This window comes from Callithrix jacchus, chromosome 1 (assembly GCF_049354715.1).
Source record: "Callithrix jacchus isolate 240 chromosome 1, calJac240_pri, whole genome shotgun sequence".
Classification (NCBI taxonomy): Eukaryota; Metazoa; Chordata; class Mammalia; order Primates; family Cebidae; genus Callithrix; species Callithrix jacchus.
The window spans coordinates 158,753,815-158,780,342 of NC_133502.1; the positions used below are offsets into that span (position 1 = coordinate 158,753,815).

Below are 26,528 nucleotides of genomic sequence, written 5' to 3' on the forward strand. Positions count from 1 at the left end.
TTGCAAAGCTTTTTCTGACCTCCGACACTTGGCTAGTTTACCCATTTTCACGGTTGTGATAGCCCGTTTTATAGATTTTGATTTACCTCTATCTTAACACATCCTAGTTATCTATTTACAAGCTATTCTGCATCCATTCCCCTTTTCTAGATTGAAATTCTGTTTTGTATGCTTTTTGTATGCTTAGCACTTCGGGGTGTAAGTAGGATCTATGCTGAGGTAGCTGCTGTAAGATTTGGAAAAATGAAGGCTATAGAATTGAGTGTCATTAAGGAGCATATTCTAGTTAGAAAGCTAAGGTGTTAAAAGGAATGCTGATAAATCAGATCCATGAATAGCTTTAAGCTGCATGATTATAACTAGTTGTGTAACATTTATAGAAATGGAATATTATAAAGTAGATTATTGTGATATTGAACAAGTTTAGAGATCAGAGGAAACTTACGCAAGACAGAGGAAAGAGGAAGATCATGAGTAAATGTAAAGAGACTGGGGAGGAGAAGAAGCTGCTTGCAGGGGTAGTGAGGAAACCATTACTGCAGGGCACAGTGTGTGATGGCAGAAGTGAGTGGTGCTTCAGGTGTGCTGAAACCAACTTATGCAGCACGTTGGAAGTCAAAATAATTCAGGGTGGATGTGGAGACTAAAATAGAGAATCATTTTAGACGTGTAAACAGGGCAATGACATGCCAAAGTAGTACGTTGATGATGTCTAGTCTGGAGGGACATGGAAATAAGGTCAGCTGAGCCATGATCCAGTCTTTTACTGGCTGGTGACAGTGGTGTGGAGTAGAATGTGAGAGATGCTAAGCAGGAAGGAACATAGTGATGGTGTTGGTAACCTCAGATAAAAGGGAAGGTGAGTCAAAAGTCATTTATTCATTACCTGCACCAGTGAGGTGCCTGGAAGAAAAGAGTTTGTTTGTAGATGGGCAGGAGAAACGTGGATAAATATCAAAGTTGATTTGTGATAAACAAACACTATATAGACTGCTTTCAGAGTCTCAAGTAAGGGCTTCATATTTAGCCTCCAGGACATTTTTCCTTCTCTACATTCATGAATGCCTTAATTTTGGCTTTAGGTAGGATGACAGCTGCATGTCTACTTTTGTGTGTAACAGTACTTTTCAGTCTCATTTCTCTGGTTTACTTATTAATAGTACCTCTTTTACAAAAAATGACTTGGTTTGGAAGCTAAATTATATGGTCATCCCAGCCTTAGGATTCATGACCAGCTCTGGTGTCAGGAAGCCCTGTCTATATTTCATATTTTACTCCCTGAGGAGAGGTGGTATAAACATCATTTATAGGAGGAATAGTGGCATGTCAGAATAGTTAATAAATATAGCATGCCCTATGTTTTTAAATGGTGACTTAAAATTTAGGACATTGGAAAGGTAGTTTGTCATTTTAAACTGAGTTATTTGACATTTACTAAAAAAAACGTATATTTGGGTACTATGCTAAGCACTGGGGATATAAGGATGATCAAAAAAAATCCTTGCCCTCAGATCGCATATAATCTAGTGAGGGCAGGGATAGATAATCAAGCAATTGAACTGATGTCAAAGTACAGTGGGCCAAGTGCTATATTTGAGGTCTGCAAGAGGTGCTAAAAGGATGTTTGTTACTCATCAATCAACTACCATTTGTTTCTGTTGTCCATGATAAGGAACTCTCTCTTTGATGAGTTTTGTAGTTTTTTTTTCTTTTACTTTCCATTTTTTGAAAACTCTTTTTAACTTTTAAGTTCAAGGGTATATGTCCAGGTTTGTTATATAGGTACACTTGTGTCATGGGAGTTTGTTGTACAGATTATTTCATCCCTCGGGTACTAAGCCTAGTTCCCAATAGCTATTTTGTCTAATCCTCTTCTTCCTTCCACCCTCTACCCTCACATAGCCTCCAGTGTCTTTTGTTCTTCTCTATGTGTTTATGTGTTTTCATCATTTAGCTCTCACTTATAAGGGAGAACATGTGGTATTTGGTTTTCTGTTCCTGCGTAAGGATGACAGCCTCTTGCTCCATCCGTATCCCACAAAGGACATGTTCTTGTTCTTTTTTATGACTGCAGGACTATTACAAAAAAGTCACAAAGTAGGCCTGGTGCAGTGGTGCACACCTGTAATCCCAGCACTTTGGGAGGCTGACGTGGGTGGATCACTTGAGGTTAGGAGTTCGAGATCAGCCTAGCCAACATGGTGAAACCCCATCTCTACTAAAAATACAAAAATTAGCAGAGTGTGGTGGCGCATGCCTGTAATCCCAGCTACTTGGGAGGCTGAGGCAGAAGAATGGTTTGAACCTGGGAGGCAGAGGTAGCAGTGAGTCAAGATCATGCCACTGCATTCCAGCCTGGGCATCAAGAGTGAAACTCTGTCTCAAAAACAAAGAAAGAAAAACGATGCTGGTGGGGTTGAGGAGAAAAGGGAACGCTTATACACTGTTGGTAGGAATGTAAATTAATTCAACCATTGTGGAAAGCAGTGTGGCAATTCCTCAGAGACCTAAAAACAGAACTATATACCCAGCAATTCTATTACTGGGTATATACCCAAAGGACTATAAATCATTCTACCATAAAGACACATACACATGTATGCTCATTACAGCACTATGCAGAAGAGCAAAGACATGGAATCAACCTAAATGCTTATCAGTGGTAGACTGGATGAAGGTTTTTTTCTTTTTAACTTAAATTGTATTTATTTATAGTCTTGTTCTTTCTAAAGAGTAACATGAACTTAGTAATTTAGCTTTTTAGAGACTAAAATAAATATTTTTTTTTGAGACCGAGTTTCACTCTGGTTACCCAGGCTGGAGTGCAATGGCACGATCTCAGCTCATGGCAACCTCCGCCTTCTAGGTTCAGGCAATTCTCCTGCCTCAGCCTCCTGAGTAGCTGGGATTACAGGCATGTGCCACCATGCCCAGCTGATTTTTTGTATGTGTAGTAGAGACAGGGTTTTCACCCTGTTGACCAGGATGGTCTCGATCTCTTGACCTCACGATCCACCCGCCTCGGCCTCCCAAAGTGCTGGGATTACAGGCGTGAGCCACCATGCCTGGCCTAAAATAAATATTATTCTGAACCTCTGTGTAATGTCTTCTCTATGCTCCTCAGAATGAAGCAGATGACATAAAGAAGACAGATAATTGAGCCAACAAAGATGCTATTCTTTGGCAGATGACCTGGAAACGTGTTTTTTTAGGCAACCATAATATTCCGTATTGAGACACCATTCGAAGGATTATCTTGAGGAATTCTTGAGAAACATCAGTACTTTTTCACTCTGCCACCACTTCTGAGTCCGAGTCACACTCTTCAATGTTCTCTAGAGTTTCAGGGGACTGAGCCACCAAGAAAACAAACCATCAAAGAGGCCTACCTGTATGACAGCGAGACCCCGTCCAGCCAGGCAGGCAGTCACACTGATAAGGGGCCACACAGCGACCCCCGTTCAGACAGGGAAGAATGCAGATTGCTAACAAAAAAGGAGATTGAAAGGGCGTTGATCAAAATACACATGCTCAGATAGGTTCAAGGGTTCAGAAAACATTTTGCAGAAGTGAAACCTTGTATGACTCATGACTCACTAGACAACTTTTCTGCATGTGTTCTGCTTATTAGTGAGTATCACTGGGGAAACGCAATCAGGAAAGTAAGCCTGGGTTCTTAGCCAGATGTAATGACTCTAAGGCCAAATGCACTTTCAGTGAAGACTCTGTAATCAATGTCTGCAAAGTGCTTTGCTTTAATGCTTCACAAAATAAGCAGAACGGTCTCCATTTCTTATAGTTTCAAATTTCCATGACAAATCACATAAGATGTTCTAAGAGGATTTGGCTGCCTTGAGGCTCTCTTCTTGTCTTGAACTAAATGTGAGAATGGGAATCATATGGGCTATACCATAGAACTGAAGTTTGCAACATTTTGATAGCAATGGGACAACACACCCTTTATTTCCAAGAAGCTGAGGCCTGATGGTAACTGAATGATGCCTCCCCAACACTGTCTTGACTATCATTCCTCCTTCTAGAAATCAATGAAATCTTTAAAGAGGCATAGTTTGTTTAAAAGTGTGAGATATTGGGGCCAGGCACGGTGGCTCATAACTGTAATCCCAGCACTTTGGGAGGCCGAGGCGGGTGGATCACGAGGTCAAGAGATCGAGACCATCCTGGTCAACAGGGTGAAACCCCATCTCTACTGAAAATACAAAAAAAAAAAAAAAAAAATTAGCTGGGCATGGTGGCATGTGCCTGTAATCCCAGCTACTCAGGAGGCTGAGGCAGGAGAATTGCCTGAACCCAGGAGGCGGAGGTTGCGGTGAGCCGAGATTGCGCCATTGCACTCCAGCCTGGGTAACGAGCGAAACTCCGTCACAGAAAAAAAATAAAAATAAAAAAAAAAAATAAAAGTGTGAGATATTTACCTTTCTCCTCAAAAACAAGTTCCTTAATCAACAGTGTTGCCATCACCTAAGGAGCTGGTTAGCAATGCAGATATCAGGTACCAACCCAGATCTACTGATCTCCCAGATGATCTGTATGTACAGCAAAGCTTGGGAAGCCCTGGTGTAATGTAGGAGGGCAGGTACATGCCCAGTGAGCAAGGCTAGCTAAGCCAGCCAAGCCAGGCCTGTCGTGGGGTACCCCAAAATCAATGCTCATTGAGTCTTTGGACTCTTGACATTAGAGCAGGTTAAGTCTGGGAGCTCTAGGTGAAATGGAATGATTGATTGGGGTGAGCTGGAAGAGAAAAGTATGATTTCTCTTCTTTTTTAATCACTTGAGAATACTTGTTTTGGTGAGCTGTTAGCAGCCTAAATTTATTTCCGTCATACATTTTCCTTTACAGACCAGTTGAAGAAGTCACACTTAAAATGTTTTAGTCTCATAAAATTCCTGTTCCTACCAGTTTAGACCAATGGCCATCACATGAATCACTCTTAATAGTTTACATACACTGCTCCCATTGAAATATGAAACCATTTTATCTTTATATATATTTTAAGACATTGAAATAAAGTACACTTGAGATATTTAAAAAATTTAATATCACTATTCATACCTCCTTGGAATTTCAAATTCAAATGTGTTTCTATAAGGATCAAAATTCTATAATAATTTACCAGGTATGGATATAGGAATGCCAGCTTTTCTTATTTTGTTAATAAGTAGAAACTATTCTTAACAACAAAGAGGAAATTGTGCGTTGCAAATATTACCTGCAAAGTACATGTTTTGCAGTGGTGGGCGTTTATACCAACTACAGCAATGACTGACATAGCACATAGCAGACCCTGAGTTAAGGGAAGAGGATGGCTAGGAGACTTTACAACAAGCTCCTTCTCAGGAAGACTTTTGCAAATTTGTGCCAGGGAGCATGTGAAGATGACTTTAGATGGATCTTAATAACAGTATTTTCAAAGTCATTAATATTCTAGATCTTCTGCAACCTAATGACACATACGTGCTCTGTTTGGTGTGCTGCAAGGACTTAAAGCAAATGGATTCTGCCCAACAGTACAAACATTTCCTGGTAACTCCCCTCAGGTGGGAGCATCCAGGCAATTTGTCAGGACTCAAAGTAAGATCTGAGGAGCAACTCACGTTCTTCACAGAGGCGCCCCATCCAGCCTTCTGGACAGGAACAAGCATTTGGGCGTTGGCAGATGCCCCCATTCTGACATGGGAATCGACAGACGGCTGGAAAAGAAGCAGGATGGGTCACAAACGTAGGGAATTATGGAAGGGAGTGACTCAGAAAATAGCATTGCTGCTTTCGATTTCATACTATTTCCTTGACTCAAGCTTTCAGAAAGAGAAACAAAAATTAAATCTCAAGAGGAAATTTCACTGTGTGGAGAAGTACAGCATTTGATTGGCTGCTATTGCAATTTTCCCTGTATCTGTATTGAGGTGCAACAAAAAATTGTATATATTTAAGATTTACAACCAGACATTTTGATTTATATTTAGATTTGAAATAATCACCAAAATTATTGAGCTAATTACCACATTCATCCCCTCACTTCTTTCTCTTTCTTTTTTTCTTTTTCTTTTCCTTTGTTCTTTCTTTCTTTCTCTCTCTCTCTCTTCTTTTTTTTTGAGATGGAGTTTCGCTCTTGTTACCCAGGCTGGAGTGCAATGGCGCAATCTCGGCTCACCTGCAACCTCTGCCTCCTGGGTTCAGGCAATTCTCCTGCCTCAGCCTCCTGAGTAGCTGGGATTACAGGCATGTGCCACCATGCCCAGCTAATTTTTTTTTTTTTTTTGTATTTTTAGTAGAGACAGGGTTTCACCATGTTGACCAGGATGGTCTCAATCTGTTGACCTCGTGATTCACCTGCCTCGGCCTCCCAAAGTGCTGGGATTACAGGCTTGAGCCACCGCGCCTGGCCCTCTCTCTTTTCTTTCCTTTCTCTCTTCATTTATTCCTTTCTTTCCTACCTTTCCTTCCTTCCTTTCTACCTTTAGATCTTTCCTACCTTTCTTTCTTTCTTTGTCTGTCACTCTCTCTCTCTGTCTATGTCTTTCTTTCTTGTGAGAATACGAGATCTATCCTTTCAGCAAGTGTTCAGTATGCAATACGGTATTGTTCACTATAGTCACATTGCTGGATGTTAGAACTCCAGAACTTACTCATCTTGCATAACTGAAACTTTAATACCTTGACCAACATCTCCCTATCCTCACCTCCTCCCAGCTCCTGGGAACCACCATTCTACTCTCTGTTTCTATGAGTTTGACTATTTTAGAGTCCGCCTATCGGTGATATCAGGCAGTATTTGTCATTCTGTGTCTGGCTTATTTCATGTAGCATGGTGTTCTCCAGGTTCATCCATGTTGTTGTAAATGGCAGGATTTTCTTCTTTTGTAAAGCTGAATAATATTTCATTGTATCTACCTGTTTCTGTCATCTATCAAATCTACATCTATCTATCTTCTTCATCATCATTGTCTATCAACACACACTTCTTTTTTAATCCATTTATCTGTCAACAGACATTTACGTTGTTTCAATATCACACACACAACACTCATTCTGACTTTAGACTTTAAGTGAAATCTGGGCTATTCCTTTAAGCTGTCCCTCCTCAGAAACCCTCTCAAAAGGCTCTAACATTCTCTCACATCCCATGTATTGGTGATCTCATTTCTCATTGTTGCTGCCAGACAATGAATCCTCTTTCTCTTGCAGTAGTCCCTGTTTCTTTTGTGGCTCATGCCATTCATCCATTGACTTCCTCAATATTCCCTGCCTCACCAGTTATTAACGTACAAATGTGAACATTGTTCATGTGGTCAACTCATCCAAAAACTCGATTATTCTTTTAGTTCCTTGGTTATATCGGTGTGTACTAGCACACTTCTTGACTTTTAGCAAATATTTGTAGAATGAATACTTATAATTTATAAAAATCATATTTTATTAGAAAAGTATAAGTTTTAGAAGGACATACTAGGGTGCCTCATTACCTCTTTCAGTTTTGCAGAATTTCAGGCACAGAACGTAAGAGCTCTATATGCTTTTAAAACTCAAACCATAACATTAAAAGAAAATGACACAGCTGCTAAAAGAAATTTTAAAGCCAAGGAAAAATAAAGTAGCATGCATATTAATTGTTGGAGAAATCAGATTTCTACATACATTTCCCTGCAGTTTCACTAAGAAATAACCATTCAAGGCCGGGTGCGGTGGCTCAAGCCTGTAATCCCAGCACTTTGGGAGGCCAAGGCGGGTGGATCACAAGGTCAAGAGATCGAGACCTCTCTTGGTCTGATCCTGGTCAACATGGTGAAACCCTGTCTCTACTAAAAAAAATACAAAAAATTAGCTGGGCATGGCAGCGGGTGCCTGTAATCCCAGCTACTCAGGAAGCTGAGGCAGGAGAATTGCCTGAACCCAGGAGGTGGAGGTTGCAGTGAGCCAAGATCGTGCCATTGCACTCCAGCCTGGGTAACAAGAGTGAAACTCCGTCTCAGAAAACAAAAACAAAAATAAAAACGAAATAACCATTCAAGTATTTCCTTACCTCTGCAAATAGGAGGTGATGTCCATGTTCCATTTTCTAAACAAATACTCCTTAGGGAACCCTCCAACATATATCCACTGTAACACGAGTAGGTGATCATGTCTCCATATTGATAATGTACGCCTCGAGCAATTGCATTTTCTACGTGAGCTGGTGGACTACAGGAGATTTCTATAGGAAAACAAAACAACAATTAAGCTCGTGCTACTAACAGACTGAGAACACAGTCTCATCTCTAAGAATGAATTAATTTAAAAAGCAAAAATACAATACATAAGGGAAACATTTTCACCTACTTATCTAGAATAGTAAGAACTAAAAGAATTAACTGCTACTTTTTAAAAAAAGTAGAGATACAACCATCAAAGGTATTTTGTCTTCAGATTCAAATGTTGAAGGTGAGGCTATTTAAACCTAAGGAAAGCAGTCTGTAGGACACCAAGAATGAGCTCTCATACCTCATCACATAGGTGGCTGCAAGAGATCTTCAACACAGGATGCTTATTGAATTAGGAGAGAAAAAGCATGATGATTGTAGTCTACTGTTTCAGAGTAAAGATAATTCATTGCAGTACTGCATGCATATTGTATCAGGGCTATTTTAGTAAAGCCTAGAACAGTGCTTGGCATGAAACAAGCTCTTGAAAATGAGTCAATGAATGCATATTTCCTTAGTCTATAGATGCTCAATGAATATAACTTGATGAGGTTTATGAAATTCAAGGTTTCATGTTAGTTTTCCTCTTTTCAATACTGTAAAAGAGTGATTTTCTACTTTGAGGATCTCTGTTAGATTGGATGACAATCCTTGCTTTTAAAAGGAACATGTGCTGTGTATTTAAATAATTTTATAACTGATATTGTTTTCAGAATTTTACAAGATGCCTTAAGATAATTGAAATTATTCCATGGTGGGTCACGAGGCAAGTGGTAGATTGGTGTCAGGATTCTAACCAGAATCCAGTTTGTTCAACTGTTGAATGAAGAGTCCTTATGAGCTGGCTTCTGAAAGTCACTTTGTTATCATAATACTACCAAAAACATGTTAGAGGAGATGACGAATTTGTTTGATTTTTCTAAATTTTCTTTCCCCTCTAAGCTGGACAAAGTGACTACTATGAAACAGAAATCAGAAAGAAAGAAATGAAGAAAATGTCCCTTTGCTCAGACAAGTAGAGGAAGACAAAGAAATTCTGCCATATACAATATAAAATGAGCTGTATTAAAGGTATGGATATTGTACTGTAGAAACACTGTGGTGAATGTAACTAATTATACTTAGGATTGTCAGAGTATGAATTGCAGTGAAAGTGGCATTTGGAATATTCTATAGGGCTTGAGTCGATCAGAGGGAGCGAGGTTCCAGGATGGGGCAACGGCCTGGTAGAAAGATCAGAGCTGATCTGAGCTGATGGCTTATAACAGTGGTTATCAAAGATCAAAGATCTGAGCTGATGGTTTATAGCAGTGGTTATCAAAGATCAAAGATCTGAGCTGATAGTTTATAGCAGTGGTCATCAAAGCATGGATTTCAGACCACCCATATGGGAATCACCTGGGGTTCTTATTAAAAATGCACATTTCTGGTGTTTTTGTCTTATCAATTTGCATCTTACATACTTTCCTGGGGTGAGTCTCATGTACACTAAATTTTAATCATTATAGGGATAAATTTCTAGGACTAGGTGAAAAAATGAGAAAATTTGCTGCTTATGTGAAGGAAGGATATTTTGTTCTAAGCCAAAGACTTCGTGTCTAATAGGAAATGTAAAAGAGGATTGAAGATAAACAACAATGGTCTCTTCTCCAGGGTAATCCCTCACTCTCTCAAGAATATTCAAGAATAGGGATCTGGGCATGATTTCCATGTGTTCTCATTCTTCAGCTCCCACTTATAAGTGAGAACATGCTGTGTTTGCTTTCCTGTTCCTGTGTTAGTTTGCTGAGGATAATGGCTTTGTGCTCTATCCATGTCCCTTCAAAGGACACGATCTTGTTCCTTTTTACGGTTGCATAGTATTCTATCCATTCTATCATTGATGGACATTTGGGTTGATTCCATGTCTTTGCTATTATGAATAGTGCTGCAATGAACATACGTGTGCATGTATCTTTATGATAGAATGATTTATATTCCTTTGGGCATATACCCAGTAATGGGATTGCTGGGTCAAGTGGTTTTAGGTATTTGAGGAATCACTGCACTGTCTTCCATAATGGTTGAACTAATTTACATTCCCACCAACAATGTAAAAGCATTTCTATTCCTCTACAGCTTCTCCAGCATCTGTTGCTTCTTGACTTTTTAATAATTGCCATTCTGACTGGTGTGAGATGGTAACTCAATGTGGTTTTGATTTGCTTTTCTCTAATAATCAGCAATGTTGAGCTTTTTTTCCATGAATTTTGGCCATATGAATGTATTCTTTTGAAAGGTGTCTGTTCATATTCTTTAACCACTTTCTACTGTTTTTTTTCTTGTAAATTTAAGTTCCTTGTAGATTCTGAATATTAGAACCTTTGTCTAATATGGACAGATACCAAGAATGTTCTCCCATTCTGTAGGTTGTCTGTTCACGCTGATGATAGTTTCTTTTGCTGTGCAGAAGCTCTTTTGTTTAATTATATCCCATTTGTCAAGTGTTGCTTTTGTTGCAATTGCTTTTGACATTTTCATCATGAAATCTTTGCCTGTGACTATGTCCTGAATGGTATTTCCTAAATTTTCTTCTAAGGTGTTTATAGTTTTGGATTTTACATTCAAGTCTTTAATTCATCTTGAGTTAATTTTTGTATAAGGTGTAAGGAAGGGGTCCAGTTTTGATTTTCTGCATATGGCAAGCCAGTTCTCCTAACCACCATTTACTAAATAGGGAATCCTTTCCCCATTGCTTGTTTTTTTTGTCAGGTTTGTTGAAGGCCAGATGGTTGTAGGTGTGAGGTCTTATTTCTGAGATGTCTATTCTGTTCCATTGGTCTGTCTGTTTTTGTACCAGTGCTATGCTTCTTTGGTTACTGTAGTCTTGTAGTATAGTTTGAAGTTGGGTAGTGTGATGTTCCAGATCTGTTCTTTTTGCTCAGGATTGTCTTGATTATTCAGGCTCTTTTATGGTTCCATATGAATTTTAAAGTAGTTTTTTCAAGTCTATGAATAATGTCAATGGTAGTGTAATGGGAATAGCATTAAATCTATAAAACACTTTGAGCAGTATGGCCATTTTCATGATATTGATTCTTCCTGTCCATGAGCATGAATTGTTGTTCCATTTGTTTGTGTCCTCTCAGAGCTTCCCGAGCAGTGGTTTATAGCTTTTGAAGAGGTCCTTCACTGCCCTTGTTAGCTGTATTCCTAGGTGTTTCATTGTCTTTGTAGCAATTGTGAATGGGGGTTCATTCATGATTTGGCCCTCTGTTTGTCTATTGGTGTATAGGAATGCTTTTGATTTTTGCACATTGATTTGGTATCCTGAGATTTTGCTTATCAGGTTAAGAAGCATTTGGGCTGAGATGACGGAGTTTTCTAGATATAGGATCATGTCATCTGCAGACAGAGCCAATTTGACTTTCTCTCTTCCTATTTGAATACCCTTTATTTCTTTCTCTCACCTGACTGCCCTGGCCAGCATTCCAATATTATGTTGAATAGGAGTGGTAAGAGAGGGCATCCTTATCTTGTACCAGTTTTCAAGGGGAATGCTTCCAGCTTTTGCCCATTCAGTATGATATTGGCTGAGTTTGTCATAAATAGCTCTTATTATTTTGGTGTACGTTCCATCAATACTTAGTTTATTGAGTTTTTAACATGAAGGGATGTTTAATTTTATTGAAGGCTTTTTCTGAGTCTATTAAGATAATCATGTGGTTTTGTTTATGTGATGAATTATGTTTCTTGATTTGCATATGTTGAACCAGCCTTGCATGCAGGGAAAGAAGCCAACTTGATTGTGGTGGATAAGCTTTTTGATGTGCTGCTGGATTCAGTTTGCCAGTATTTTATTGAGGATTTTTATATTGATGTTCATGGGGGAAATTGGCCTGAAATTTTTTCTTTTTGTCTCTCTGCCAGGTTTTGGTATGATGATGTTGGCCTCACAAAATGAGTTAGGGAGGAGGCCGTCCTTTTCAATTGTTTGAAATAGTTTCTGAAGGAATGGTACCAGCTCCTCTTTGTACCTCTGATAAAATTCAGCTGTAAATATGTCTGGTCCTGAGATTTTTTTGGTTGGTATGCTATTTATTACTGCCTCAATTTCAGAACTTGTTACTGGTCTATTTGGGGATGCAATTTCTTCCTGGTTCAGTCTTGGAAGGGCGTATGTTTCCAGGAATTTATCCATTTCTTCTAGATTTTCTAGTTTATGTGCATACATGTGTTTATAGAATTCTCTGATGATTGTTTGCATTTCTGTGGCATGAGTGGTGATATTCCCTTTGTGGTTTTTTATTGTGCCTGATTCTTCTCTCTTTTCTTCTTTATTAGTCTAGCTAGAGGTCTATCTATTTCATTACTTTTTCAAAAAGCCAGCTCCTGGATTCATTACTTTTTTTGAAGGGTTTTTCATGTCTGTGTCTCCTTCAGTTCTGCTCTGATCTTGGTTATTTCTTGTCTTCTGCTAGTTTCAAGGTTTGTTTGCTCTTAGTTCTCTAGTTCTTTTAGTTATGATGTTAGGGCGTCAATTTGAGATCTTTCTATATTTTTGATGTGGGCATTTAGTGCTATACATTTCCCTCTTAACACTGCTTTAACTGTGTCCCAGAGATTCTGGTACATTGTCTCTTTGTTCTTACTGCTTTCAAAGAACTTCATGATTTCTGCCTTAATCTCATTATGTACCCAGGAGTCATTCAGGAGCAGATTGTTCAATTTCCATGTAGTTGTATGGTTTTGAGTTTCTTAAACCTGAATTCTAATTTGACTGAGCTGTGGTCTGAGAGAATGTTTGTTATAATTTCAGTTCTTTTGCATTTGCTGAGAGGTGTTTTACTTCCAATTATGTGATAAATTTTAGAGCAAGTGCTGTGTGGCAATGAGAAGAATGTAGAATCTGTTGTTTTGGGGTGGAGAGTTCTGTAGATGTCTATCAAGTTCCCTTTATCCAGAGCTGAGTTCAAATCCTGAATATCCTTATTTATTTTCTATCTCAATGATCTGTTTAATATTGACAGTCGGGTATTAAAGTTTCCCACTATTATTGTGCAAATGTCAAAGTCTCTTTGTAGGTCTCTAAGAACTTGTTTTATAAATTTAGATGCTCCTGTACTGGGTGCCTATATTTTCAGGATACTTAGTTCTTACTGACTTGAACCCTTTATGATTATGTAATGCTCTTGTCTTTTTTGATCTTTGCTGGTTTAAAGTCTGTTTTGCCAGAAACTAGAATTACAACTCAACCCCTGCTTTTTTCTGCTTTTCATTTGCTTGGTAAATTTTCCTCCATCCCTTTATTTTGACCGTAGGAGTGTGTTTGCACATGAGATGGGTCTTTTGAAGATGGCACACTGATGGATCTTGACTCGCTATCCAGCTTGCCATTTTGTGTCTTTTAATTGAAGCATTTAGCTCATTTACATTTAAGGTTAGCATTGTTATGTGTGAATTTGATCCTCTCATTATGATGCTAGTTGGTTATTTTGCAGACTTGTTGATGTAGTTGCTTCATCTTGTCATTGGTTTTTGTACTTTAGTGTGTTTTTGTAATGGCTGGTAATGGTTTTTTCTTTCCATATTTAGTGCTTCCTTCAGGAGTTCTTGCAAGACAGGTCTGGTGGTGATGAATTCCCTCAACATTATCTTGTCTGAAAAGGATTTTATTTTTCCTTCACTTATGAAACTTGGTTTGGCCGGCTATGAAATTTCTGGGTTGGAAATTCTTTTCTTTAAGAATATTAAATATTGGCCCTTAATATCTTCTGGATTTTAGGGTTTCTGCAGAGAGGTCTTCTGTTAGTCTGATGGGCTTCCCTTCACCTGGCCTTGCTCTCTGGCTGCCCTTGACATTTTTTTCTTCATTTTTACTTGGAGAACCTGAGGATTATGTGTCTTGGGGTTGATCTTCTCATGGAGTATCTTATTGGGGTTCTCTGGATTTCCTGAGTGTGAATGTTGACCTGTCTTCCCTGGCTAGGGAAGTTCTCCTGGATAATATGCTGAAGTACATTTTCCAACTTGGTTCTATTTGCCTCACCTCTTTTGGGTACCCCAATCAATCAGAGGTTCAGTCTTTTTACATGATTCCACAGTTTGCAGAGGTTTTGTTCATTCCTTTCGTTCTTTTTCCTCTAATCTTTTCTGCCTGTCTTATTTCAGCAAGATAGTCTTCAAGCTCTAAAATTCTTTGCTCCACTTGGTCCATTCAGCTATTGATACTTGTGGTTGCATTGTGAAGTTCTCATGTTGTGTTTTTCAGCTCTATCGGGTCATTTACATTCCTTTCTAAACTGGTTATTCTGGTTAACAGCTCCTGTCATGTTTTATTCTGGCAGTTTATGTCTTTGCATTGGGTTAGAACATGTTCCTTTAGCTCAGCAAATTTCATTATTGCCCACTTTCTGAAGCCTACTTCTTTCAATTCAACCATCTCAGCCTCTGCCCACTTCTGTACTTTTGCTGGAGAAGTGTTGCAGTCATTTGGATGACAAGAGGAACTGTGGCTTTTTGAGTTTTCAATGTTTTCTTCATTGATTCTCATCTTCCTGAGTTCTCTAGCTTTGATCTTTGAGGCTGCTGACCTTTGAGTGGGGTTTTTGTGAGGACATTTTTGTTGATGTTGTTGTTGCTGCTTTCTCTTTTTCTTTTAACAGTTAGGCTCCTCTTTTGTAGGTTTGCTGGGGGGCCACTCCAGACCCTATTTGTCTGGGTCTCGGCTGCAGAACAGCAAAGATGGCTGCCTGCTCCTTCCTCTGGGAGCTCTGTCCCAGAGGGACACCAATCTGATATCAGCAGAAATGCCCTTGTATAAGGTGTCTTGTGACCCCTGTGCATTCAATCAGGAGGCATAGGATCAAGGACTCGCTTAAAAAAGCACTCTGGCTTCCCTTGGCAGAGCTAGTGCACTGTGCTGCCAGGAATCCCACTGTCCAGACTGTTTGGATTCATCAGAACCAGCAGGGAAGGACCAAGCCTGCTGATCTGTAGAGATCATGACCACCGCTTGCCCAGGGGCTCTGCCTGAGGGAGATCAGAGTTTCTGTCCATAAACCCCTGGCTGGAGTTGCCACAATTCCCACAGGGAGGCCCCATCCAGTGAGGAGAGATGAGTCAGGGTCCAGTCTAGTGAGGCAGTCTGTCTACGATTTGCCACAGCTGTTGTGCTGCGCTGTGGGGGAATTCCTCCTCAGTCCAAACGGCCCAGTCTCCCTGGCTCCAGCAGGGAAAAAAATGGCAGACTGGAGCTGGAGTGATGATGCAGCTCCTCTCCCAGGAGCTCAGTCATATTAGGCAGCAGATAGCCACAGTGATGGTGGCTGCTCCTCCCTCCGGGAACTGGGTAGTCTTAGGCAGTCTTCAGCTGAGTGGCCGCCAAGAATCTGCAAAGCTCTGTGCTTGGGACCCAAGGCCCTGGTGGTGTGGGCTCATAAGGGGGACCTCCTGATCTACAGGTTGCACAAATCCAAAGAAAAAGTGTGGTTTCCTGAGTGGGGCAGCACAATCACTGACTGCTTCCTTTGGCTGGAGGTGGGAGCTCCCCTTGCCCCATATGGCTTCCAGGTGGGCCGTTGTCCCACTCTGCTTTCTCTCTTTTTCTGTGGATTGTGCCAACTGCCTAGTCAGTCTCAATGAGAGAACATGGATACGTCAGTTGCCCATGTAGGCTTCACTTACTGTTTTCATTCTTCTCAGTGGGAGGCTCCGTCCGCAGCTGTTTCTAGTTGGCCATCTTGACCCCTCTCCCCAAAATATACATTCTAATGCTGCAAAGAGGCTGCTGTCTGGAAATTCAGGGACTTGGGCTGTTGTGTATGTCTTCCTATTAGGAGATATTGCTGATATGCACCAATTCATTTATTCTTCAAGACAAATCTATATCTATAATACCTACCAGATAGGTATAATTGAAGCTCTTAACAAATGACAGCCCTAAGACTCAGAGAAGTAAGGATTAGAGTTAAACATTTTGAAGACAGAATTCAAACTCAGGTCTTTCTGATTCCAGAATCCCCATGGTCTTCACAGGCATATTTCTTATCTCATTAATGGGAGTGCAAGTGTTCTGAAGATGAAGACCATCGTAAGCATAATACAATCCTATACTATGCAGCACTGTGCCTTGCATCTGGTCAGACTCAATGAATATTTTAATTGATTACTGTAGAGGGAGTGACTTGGACAACAAAGAAGCCTGAAGGGCAGGACATTGGCAGGGAGATTTTTTTTTTTTTTGAGATGGAGTCTTGCTCTCTTCCAGGCTGGAGTGCAGTGGTGTGATCTCGGCTCACTGCAACCTCTGCCTTCCAGGTTCAAGCGATTCTCCTACCTCGGCCTCCTGAGTAGCTGGGATTACAGGTGTACACCACCACACTCAGCTAATTTTTGTATTTTTAGTAGAGATGGGGTTTCACCATGTTGGCCAGGCTGGTCTCAATTTCCTGACCTCAGGTGATCGACCCATCTCAGTCTCCCACGGTGCTAGGATTACAGGCTTGAGCCACCATGCCCAGCCAGCAGGGAGATGTTTTAACTAGAGTTAAAAAGTGTGTGTTGACCAGGAGTGGTGATCACCTGAGGTCAGGAGTTCGAGATAACCTGGCCAACATGAAGAAACCCTGTCTCTACTAAAAATACAAAATTAGCTGCCTGTGGTGGCACATGCCTGTAATCCCAGCTACTCGGGAGGCTGAGGCAGGAGAATCGCATGAACCCAGGAGGTGGAGGTTTCGGTGAGCTAAGATGGTGCCATTGCACTCCAGCCTGGGCAACAAGAGGGAAACTGTCTTAAAAAAAACAAGAGGCTGGGCGTGGTGGCTCATGCCTGTAATCCCAGCACTTTGGGAGGCCAAGGCGGGTGGATCACGAGGTCAAGAGATCGAGACCATCCTGGTCAACATGGTGAAACCCCATCTCTACTAAAAATACAAAAAATTAGCTGGGCGTGGTGACACATGCCTGTAATCCCAGCTACTCAGAAGGCTGAGGCGGGAGAATTGCCTGAACCCAGGAGATGGAGGTTGCTGTGAGCGGAGATCGCGCCATTGCACTCCAGCCTAGGTAGCAAGAGTGAAACTCAGTTTCAAAACAAAACAAGAAAAGAAAAGAAGGTGTGTGTTAAAAAATGTTGAGTTATCATAAGGCAGCAAGAGATGCCTCTGGATTACATAAATGTAGCAGCAAAGTGCTAAGCCCTAGTGCTAGCAACATAGTGCTAGCGGTTCTCAGACTGTTTCCTAGGTCAGCAGTATCCTCATCAGCAACATCTAAAATGTGTTTTAACAAGTTATCTAAGTGGTTCTCATACAGGCTCGAGTTTGAGAACCACTGTGGAATAATTTTTCTGTTGCAAAACATTTGTAGTCTGTTAAAGGATAGTTTGGGGATTCAAAATACGTAAATTCAACATGTATTTTGAATTTAGTATCTTGTTCGTTTTTAGAGGAGCATATTTTCAAAATGTGTTGAGTGAATCCTAGTCAGGTAGGTTTTACTTTGGTTCTGGAAAGCTTTTTCTTTTTTTTTTTTAAATGTTTGCAATTCGAAGATTTAAAAAAATTTCAAGCATTAATGAGGAAAATGATAACTATGATAGCACAGAGATCTAATTATTTCCAACTAAGTTACTTGACTGAAAACAATCTCACAGGGATGGGAAAACACTTCACTCTAGCAGCATGAACTGGCTTCTGCCTGCTGACTTACTTTCACATTTGGCACTTGTCTGTGTCCACGTCTCGTCGGGGTTGCAGGTAATGATGCCTTCGCCCCGCAGCAGAAAGCCTTCCCTACATCTGATGGACACGTTCTGATCAACGTAAAACTCCTTTTCAGACAGCAGAGCATTCTCAGGAATCACAAAAGGAACAGGGCATGGATTTGCTGTTTAAAAGAAAAGAAAATGCTTACTGATATTTTCCCTCCTTACCTAATGTATTTCTTCGAAGGCAGAGTAGTAGTCCTATAGAAGATGGATTCTCAACAATGATCATATAAGGTTTAAAAATATGGAACTTCAAACATTACACACAGACTTGTTCATGCATCCACATGAAATTATGTGTAAAGATGAACTCAGACAAGATCAAAAAACATGAAGTTATTCAACCAGTAATGCAAGGTCCTAAAAGTTGAAGATGACAAATTATGCCTGAAATGATAGGCCACATTATTTTAGACTGATTTTTGATCAGCATTGTGAAAATAAAAGGCATACTAGAAATCAAGGGGTATGTCAAATATTCCCTTATTATTAGAAGAATATCAAATACTTCTAATTATCACTTTATTTTATTGACCACCTTTCAGGAGGATGGAACCAGGAAATCATCAGACATTTCTATGTGAGCTGAATATGACTTTAGACTCACACCACTATGAGCAGGATATTAGAATGAGTGCAGTTTGCATGCCTTTTGGATAAAGATGGGTTCATTTTTATAGGCCTGAGGGAAACACAGGAAATGACAAGATGACATATCAACAAATATTTCAAGCAATTTAAGTTTTTCTTATTTTTAAATGGCACAAAAGAAGTATTTGAGTGAGGTACACTTCTGCTGTTACTGCATTCTGATGAGACTTCAAACAGTAACGAGCAATCTCAACTTATACCTTGCTTGTGAATATTGTTTTCATTTGAATGGTTATAACTTATTATCTTAAAGTATTATATTTATATATTCTTCATTATATTAACATCACACATTAAATGTATTTTCTTTCTTTTCTATCTCCAGTAGAATTCATGATACATGTATGTCAACATTGTTTCATTAAGTTGCATTTTCTCTTAGTAATCAATCACTCAAGGAACCCGACAAAAGCTGATTCTCAGACAGGACTTAGATAACACAAATAGATTTTTTAAATATTCCAGATAATTCAGCTTGGATAGGCATTAATTGCTTTTTCTGGACCCATATCCCTTATGAGTGGGGTTTCCTCAATGTTTTGGATATGTGGGAAGCTAATTGTGAAACTGAATCTCATTAAAATCTCTTCTAAAGTAAATACTTACGTTTGCAAAGAGGGACTGGGTGGCTCCAGGTTCCATTTTCTGTGCAGTGGGCCTCAGATGGCCCTTCAAGACTGTAGCCTCTGTTGCAGGAATATACCACGCTGGGTCCGGTCGTTGTGTTTTCAACATCAGCCTTCCCATTGAGAAATTCAAGTGGAGCTTCACACCTGGTCTCTAAAAAGAAGAATACTATGCAGCCATAAAAAACAAAGAGTCCGTGTCCTTTGTAGGGACATAGATGAATCTGGAAACCATCATTCTCAGCAAACCGACAGAAGAACAGAAAACCAAACACCACATGTTTTTCTTACTCATAGGTGGGTGTTGAACAAGGAGAACTCATGGGCACAGGGAGGGGAACATCACAGACTGGGGTAAGTTGGGGGTGGGGGGTTAGGAGATGGGGAGGGATAACACTGGGAGAAATGCCTGATGTAGGTGACAGGGGGATAGAGACAGCAAATCACCATGGCATGTGTGTACCTATGCAACAACTTAAAGTACAATAACAAAAAAATTTTATTTGGTGCAATAAACAGTATGCCAAGCTTAAAAAAATAAAAAGAATAAAAGCCTCATATTGATTCCTTCTCCAATTCCTCTTTCTTTCCCTACAGTTGACAAAGATACTTCATGCAATATACAAAATATTATGGTCTACTCATGTGTGAAGCACAGTGATATTCATTGAAGGAAAAAAAATACAGCATACCTAAGTATTAGATTCATGCATGCATACAATTAAAGATTAGGATTTAGTCCTATTGACTCCAGCTGTCTATGTATATTAATATTAATAGTGCTGAGGGCAGGGGGAATGGATGAGTAGTTGGGTAAAATAAAACAAATACTAAATGTATTTCTTACAACACTTAAGTTGTAAACCCAAATAAAATACAGGATGTCAGTTAAATTTGAATATCAGATAAATAACAAATACATTTTTAGCATAAGCATGTCTCAAATACTGCATATTTATAAATTTACATATAAATTATTTTTCATCTGAAATTTAAATATAACTGCATGTCCTGTATTTTTGTTTCTTCTAAATCTGGCAGCCTTACTTATAGCAACTCTGAGATTATCTCATGTAACAGTTGGCAAAATGTGAGGCTTAGGGAGGTTAATTTGGTCAAGGTCATACTGCTTGGAAGAAGAGATAAAATATAAAATTATCAGAAGTTAAAAGATAATTTAAAAATCTGGAGACAACAGATGCTGGAGAGGATGTGGAGAAAAAGGAACACTTTTACACTGTTGGTGGGAGTGTAAATTAGTTCAACCATTGTGGAAGACAGTGTGGCGATTCCTCAAGGCCTTAGAAATAGAAATTCCATTTGACCCAGCAATCCCATTACTGGGTATATATCCAAAAGACTATAAATCGTTCTACTATAAGGACACATGTACACGAATGTTCATTGCAGCACTGTTTACAATAGCAAAGACCTGGAATCAACCCAAATGCCCATTGATAATAGACTGGATTGGAAAAATGTGGCACATATACACCATGGAATATTATGCAGCAATCAGAAATGATGAGTTTGTGTCGTTTGTAGGGACATGGATGAATCTGGAGAACATCATCCTCAGCAAACTGACACAAGAACAGAAAATGAAACACCGCATATTCTCACTCATAGGCGGGTGATGAAAAATGAGAACACATGGACACAGAAAGGGGAGTACTAAACACTGGGGTCTATAGGGGGGAAAAGGGGAGGGCCAGTGGGAGGGGGAGGTGGGGAGGGATAGCCTGGGGAGAAAAGCCAAATGTGGGTGAAGGGGAGAAGAAAAGAAAGCACACTGCCATGTGTGTACCTATGCAACTGTCTTGCATGCTCTGCTCATGTACCCCAAAACCTATAATCCAATAAAAAATAAAAAAAAAAAAAAAAAAAAGATAATAGGAAAGTATGAAGAACAGGGACCTATGAGCTTGGGGAAAATTAGAATAAATGACATCTTATATGGCTTTTGAGGAATATATGGACTTCATAAGCTGATGGATATTAAAGTTGTAATGAACTATTTTGCATTATTGTAAGAAATGTTATTAACAGGGATGCTGTGAGGAAAATAGGATCACCCTTTCAAGAATCTCAAAAAATGGGCTTGAGTCTTAAATTTATAATTTTTGTGAAGGCAGAGAAGGGGGTTCTAGACTAATGGTTCTCGAGTTTGGTGGCACTTTAGAGAACCAGGGAAGCATTTATGACCTATCACAGACCAAATGAGTCCAAATCTTTATATTGAGGGCTACCTTTTAATATTATATTAAAAATTCCCCAAATGATTCCAATGTGAACTCAGAGTTGTGAGTCCCTGGACTGGATGCTAATGGACTTCTTTCACCCCAAAGTTAAGTACACTGGGATTCACAGATCTTAACCTTGGCTACAGTTTGAAACCACTTAGGGAGCTTTAAAATGCTATTGACGCCGTGCTGGGCATGGTTGCTTATGCTTGTAATTACAGCCCTTTGGGAGGCTGAGGAGGACAGATCACTTGAGGCCAGGAGTTTGAGACCAGCAAGGCCAGCATGGTGAAGCCCTGTATCTACTGAAATACAAAAAATTACCCAGGCACGGTGGTGCATGCCTGTAGTCCCAGCTACTCAGGAGGCTGTCCTGGAAGATGGAGGTTGCAGTGAGCCAAGATTGTATTACTGCCCTCCAGCCTGGAAGACAGAGTGAGACTCTACCTCAAAACAAAAACAAAAATAAAAATACATACATACATTGTCCTTTGGCAGGGAAGCGGATACTGGGGTTATGTGAATTAACCCACATTTTGCCAAATAAACTTGGCTGTTCTGATACAATAATGTAAAATTCCATGCAAAATACTAATACTCATTTATTTGACAGATGGGCCAACAGCACGTTAAATGTATTAACTAGCACTGTCACCAAAAAAACAGAGCCTTAGAAGGCTCTAAGCCTTCTAATTTTTTTTTTTTTTTGAGATGAAGTCTCAGTCTGTTGCCCAGCAGGTTGGAGTGCAGTGGCATAATCTTGGCTCACTGCAACCTTCACCTCCCAGGTTCAAGCGAGTTTCTTGCCTTGGCTTCCTGAGTAGCTGGGATTACAGGTGCCCATCACCATGCCCAGCTAATTTGTCTATTTTTAGTAGAGATGGGGTTTTACCATGTTGGTCAGGCTGGTCTCAAACTCCTGACCTTGTGATCCACCCACCTTGGCCTCCCAAAGTGGTGGTATGAGCCACCACGCCTGGCCCTAAGCCTTCTAATTTATAATTATTTGAGAAACCCCCCCACAAAAATGCTAATAAAATCAATAATTAACTAGTGTTCAAACAAGATGTTTGCCATTCCAGAGTCAGCAACCTTGTGCCCTGTTGCGGTTTATCATTAATCCCTACTACAGTTTTTGACTCTTAATGGTTTGCTGCCCTTGAGCAAAAGCCCATTAAAAGGTTCTCATACAGTTTATGAAGTTTGATTACATTTTTTTAAAATTTCAAAACAAATCTATGAAGAAAATGTAGCTACATTCTTATTTTGTGTCCTTAGTGTCATTTTGGGGGCTGCTAAGTGTCACGCAACTTACCTTTGCACATTGCCACCGCTCCACTCCACTGTCTGTTCTCCTGGCAGATACGTTCCCTGTTCCCCTGTGAATCAATGGAGAAAGGTCATCAACAAGATCATAACTCTATAATAGAAAGATCATAAGGAAATGCAACTAATTCTAGCTATGCACTGGAATGCTAAACAAACACATTAAAATGATATAGTTTAAGGAGTAAGTTTAGACTTTCAAAAATGTTATCAAATTGCTTCAAAATTTACACCCTGGCAGACCAGTATAATAAAGGTACAGACTTTGCTTTAGTTTTTATTTTAAATGGCAACTAATTATAATCTGTAACTAAGACTGACAAAGAATGCATTAGAAATGGATGGTCAAATAGTATTCTATTGTGTATGTATGTGTACGAACACATATTTGTATGCATTCTTAGAATGTATGGATGATAGTACATAATAATATATGTATGTATACATACATATACAACTGAGCACTATTTGGCCATAAAAACAGATGTGATATATACACATAAGCATGCGTGTGTGTGTATCTATATATATCTCATTTTCTTAATCCATTCATCCATTGATGACCGCCAACACTTAGGCTGACTCCATATATATCTTCGCAATTGTATATCCCATAAATGTATACAATTATGATTTGATAATCCGAAATAATATTAAGTATAAATTTTAAAAATGCAGACCCCCAGAAACTATTTGGTTCAGATGATCTTGGTCTAGGAATATATATACTCCTTTTCTTTTTACAGCGTCTCAGGTGACTCTTGAGCAGATGATAATGAACTACACTGATTATAAGACCAGTGATTTATCAGTTATTCTCAGTTCTGGCTGCACGCATAAATCACCAAGGGAATTCTGAAAAGGATACCACTGCCCCAGACTCAACCCACAGAGATATTGAATTAATTAGTCTGAGATGAGAGCAAATATTTGCATTTAAAAAAATGCTGTCTGATGGAAAAATTTAAACATACAAGAAATACCAACAGTAGAAAGAATAGTATAAGAAACCTGCATGTAGACATCACCCAGCTTACTCAAGGCCAATCTCGTTTCATCTAAGCCCTACCCCTTCCACAAACTCACATTATTTTGAAGCAAATTCCAGACTTCAAATCATTTAACAATATTTTAGTATGAATCTCTAAAAGAATGGCTTCTCTAAGCACAGAAATACTGCTAGAAAGGCTCTTTGGGGCTCACTGTATATTCAAATACAACTGGTCCTAGATCAATGGGCCAGGAATGTTCCTCTCTCTCTCTCTAATACTGCAGTGTCATATATGGGCTTAAAACCTCTAGCCACCAAAAACCTTGTTTCTTACGATAATATAAATACATCCTCATTACAGTGATTCCTAAATTAACCAAAAATGTAAAAAAAGCCCTTAAAAATTATAACCACAATAACATTATCACCTTAAAAAAATAACAATTTCTTAATATGAATAAAATAGCCAGTTTTCAAATTTCCAATTGTTGCATAAATTTCATAATTTATTTTTTAAATAGTTATTTTGAATTAGGACCAAATAAGATCCACACATTGGGACTAGTTTATGTTTCTGTGATGATTAATTTTATGAACGAATGTACAGAAAACTGGTGGTCATTACTTGTTTTTATTTTTGAGACGAAATTTTGCTCTGTTGCCCAGGCTGGAGTGCAGTGGTGCAATCTCCAGTGACTGCAACCTCCACCTCCCGAGTTCGTGCAATTTCCTGCCTCAGCCTCCCAAGTAGCTGGGACTACAGGTGCCTGCCACCACACCCAACCAATTTTTGTATTTTTTGCTAGAGACGGTTTCACCATGTTGGCCAGGTTGGTCTTGAACTTGTGACCTCAGGTGACCTACCTACCTCAGCCTCCCAAAGTGCTGGGATTATAGGTGTGAGTCACCATGTCTGGCCTTGATGTGTCATTACCTTTGAAGAAGTATTCATAGATAATTTAACATTAAACTTTTGGAAACATCCTGGTGTTAACTACAAATTGAGAGAGCAATAATAGTGATTGCTCTCACTCCAAGCTCCATGTTAGAATCACCTGAGAAACTTTTCTTTTTTTTTATTTGAGATGAAAGTCTCACTCTGTCACCCAGGCTGGAGTGCAGTGGCGTGATCTCAGCTCACTGCAACCTCCATCTCTCAGGTTCCAGCGATTCTCCTGCCTTAGCCTCCGGAGTAGCTGGGGCTACAGGCGCCTGTCACCACGCCTGGCTAATTTTTGTATTTTTAGCAGAGACAGGGTTTCACCATATGGGCCAGGCCAGTATCGAACTCCTGACCTTGTGATCTGCCTGCCTTGGCCTCCCAAAGTGCTGGGATTACAGGTGTGAGCCACTGCACCCAGCCAACCTGAGAAACTCTTTACAAACATGGATGTCCAGTTAACCTGAGTGGGCAAAGAGGTGCCCACCTTAAACACTGCTACTGGATGTGTCTGTGAGGATATGTCTGAATGAGATTAGCATTTAAATTGGTAGACCAGGTAAAGTAGATTGCCCTCCCCTATGTGGGGGAGCATCTTCCAAAACGCTGAGGGACCAAATAGAACAAAGTATGGAAGAAGGAGGAAATGGCCCTTTTTTTCTTCCCCACTACTTGAGTTGGGACTCAATCTCTTCCTCTATCTTCCGACTGGGGTTTATATCATCAGCTTACTTAGTTCTCAGACCTTTGAACTTGGAGTGACTTATACCACCAGCTTCTCAGGGTCTCTAGTTTGCAGATGAAAGATCCCGGGATTTATTTAACTTCCATTAACGTGTGAGCCAGTTCCTCATAATCAATCAATCTCAATCTCTCTCTTCCTCTCTCTCTCTCTCTCTCTCTCCCCCCTTCCTCCTCCTCCTCTCTCTCTCTCTCTCTCTCTCTCTGCCCCCCCTCACTCTCTCCACCCCCCTTCTGTCCTTTCTCTCCCCTCTCCCCTTTCTCCTCTCTCTCTCTCATCTACTGTTTGGTTATCTAGTCAAACAGATAGTACTGAAAAGAAAATTCTTCCTCTTGACTTGTCTGTTTTCAAAATAATGAGTTTATTCATAAGCACCCTTTAAGAGTTTCCAAGTTTTAAAGTATAATTATAAGCCTCGTGTTGTTTATGATTTATTTGATGTGGTTCAGTCCATTGAAGTTATTACCCTTATTAATGCTAAAATGGTCTCATCTTGACCTGTGGGAGCCTTGTCCAGTGGCTTCTGAATCCTGTTGACATGTAGTCTTTGATAGGTTTCCTGCTATTTTGTGTGACAAGAGTTTTCAGGCAATATGTTACATTTCTTGCCCCAGACCTGGAATTGGTAATTTCTCCAAGTAACTGAACATCAATATTTTAAAAAAGTTTCTCAAGTGATTCTAACACGTATAAGAGCTTGGAGTGAGAGCAATCGCTATTGCACCTTTCTCAATTTTTTAGTTAACACATATTTCAAAAAATTTTTAAATTATCTACTTTAAATTTAATGACAATCACTTTGCTATATATTTGTTCATAACTTCCATATTACTTTCCTTTTTAATAAATTGCAAGATTAATATTCCTGCATGAAGAACAATAAGGTTTCAAAAACAGGAAACACTCCAGTTGCAATCACCATTACATTTTTTTTTTTTTAAACCTTTTGGCCAGGCACGGTGGCTCATGCCTGTAATCCCAGCACTTTGGGATGCCAAGGCAGGCAGATCACAAGGTCAAGAGATCGAGACCATCCTGGCCAACATGGTGAAACCCCGT

General features: G+C 39.6%; 1 protein-coding gene across 2 annotated transcripts in view; it reads right to left on the reverse strand.

Moving 5' to 3' along the window:
* SVEP1 (sushi, von Willebrand factor type A, EGF and pentraxin domain containing 1) overlaps positions 1 to 26,528 on the reverse strand; it is a 210,257-nt gene that overhangs the window by 12,664 nt on the left and 171,065 nt on the right. For both annotated transcript variants that reach the window (XM_035254401.3, XM_035254412.3), the window contains exons 41-46: positions 22,786 to 22,849; positions 19,208 to 19,381; positions 17,893 to 18,069; positions 8,043 to 8,213; positions 5,617 to 5,712; positions 3,390 to 3,485 (exon numbers count right to left, since the gene is read on the reverse strand). In XM_035254401.3, the coding sequence (XP_035110292.3) occupies positions 3,390 to 3,485; positions 5,617 to 5,712; positions 8,043 to 8,213; positions 17,893 to 18,069; positions 19,208 to 19,381; positions 22,786 to 22,849 (778 nt within the window). The remainder of the gene's footprint in view (positions 1 to 3,389; positions 3,486 to 5,616; positions 5,713 to 8,042; positions 8,214 to 17,892; positions 18,070 to 19,207; positions 19,382 to 22,785; positions 22,850 to 26,528) is intronic.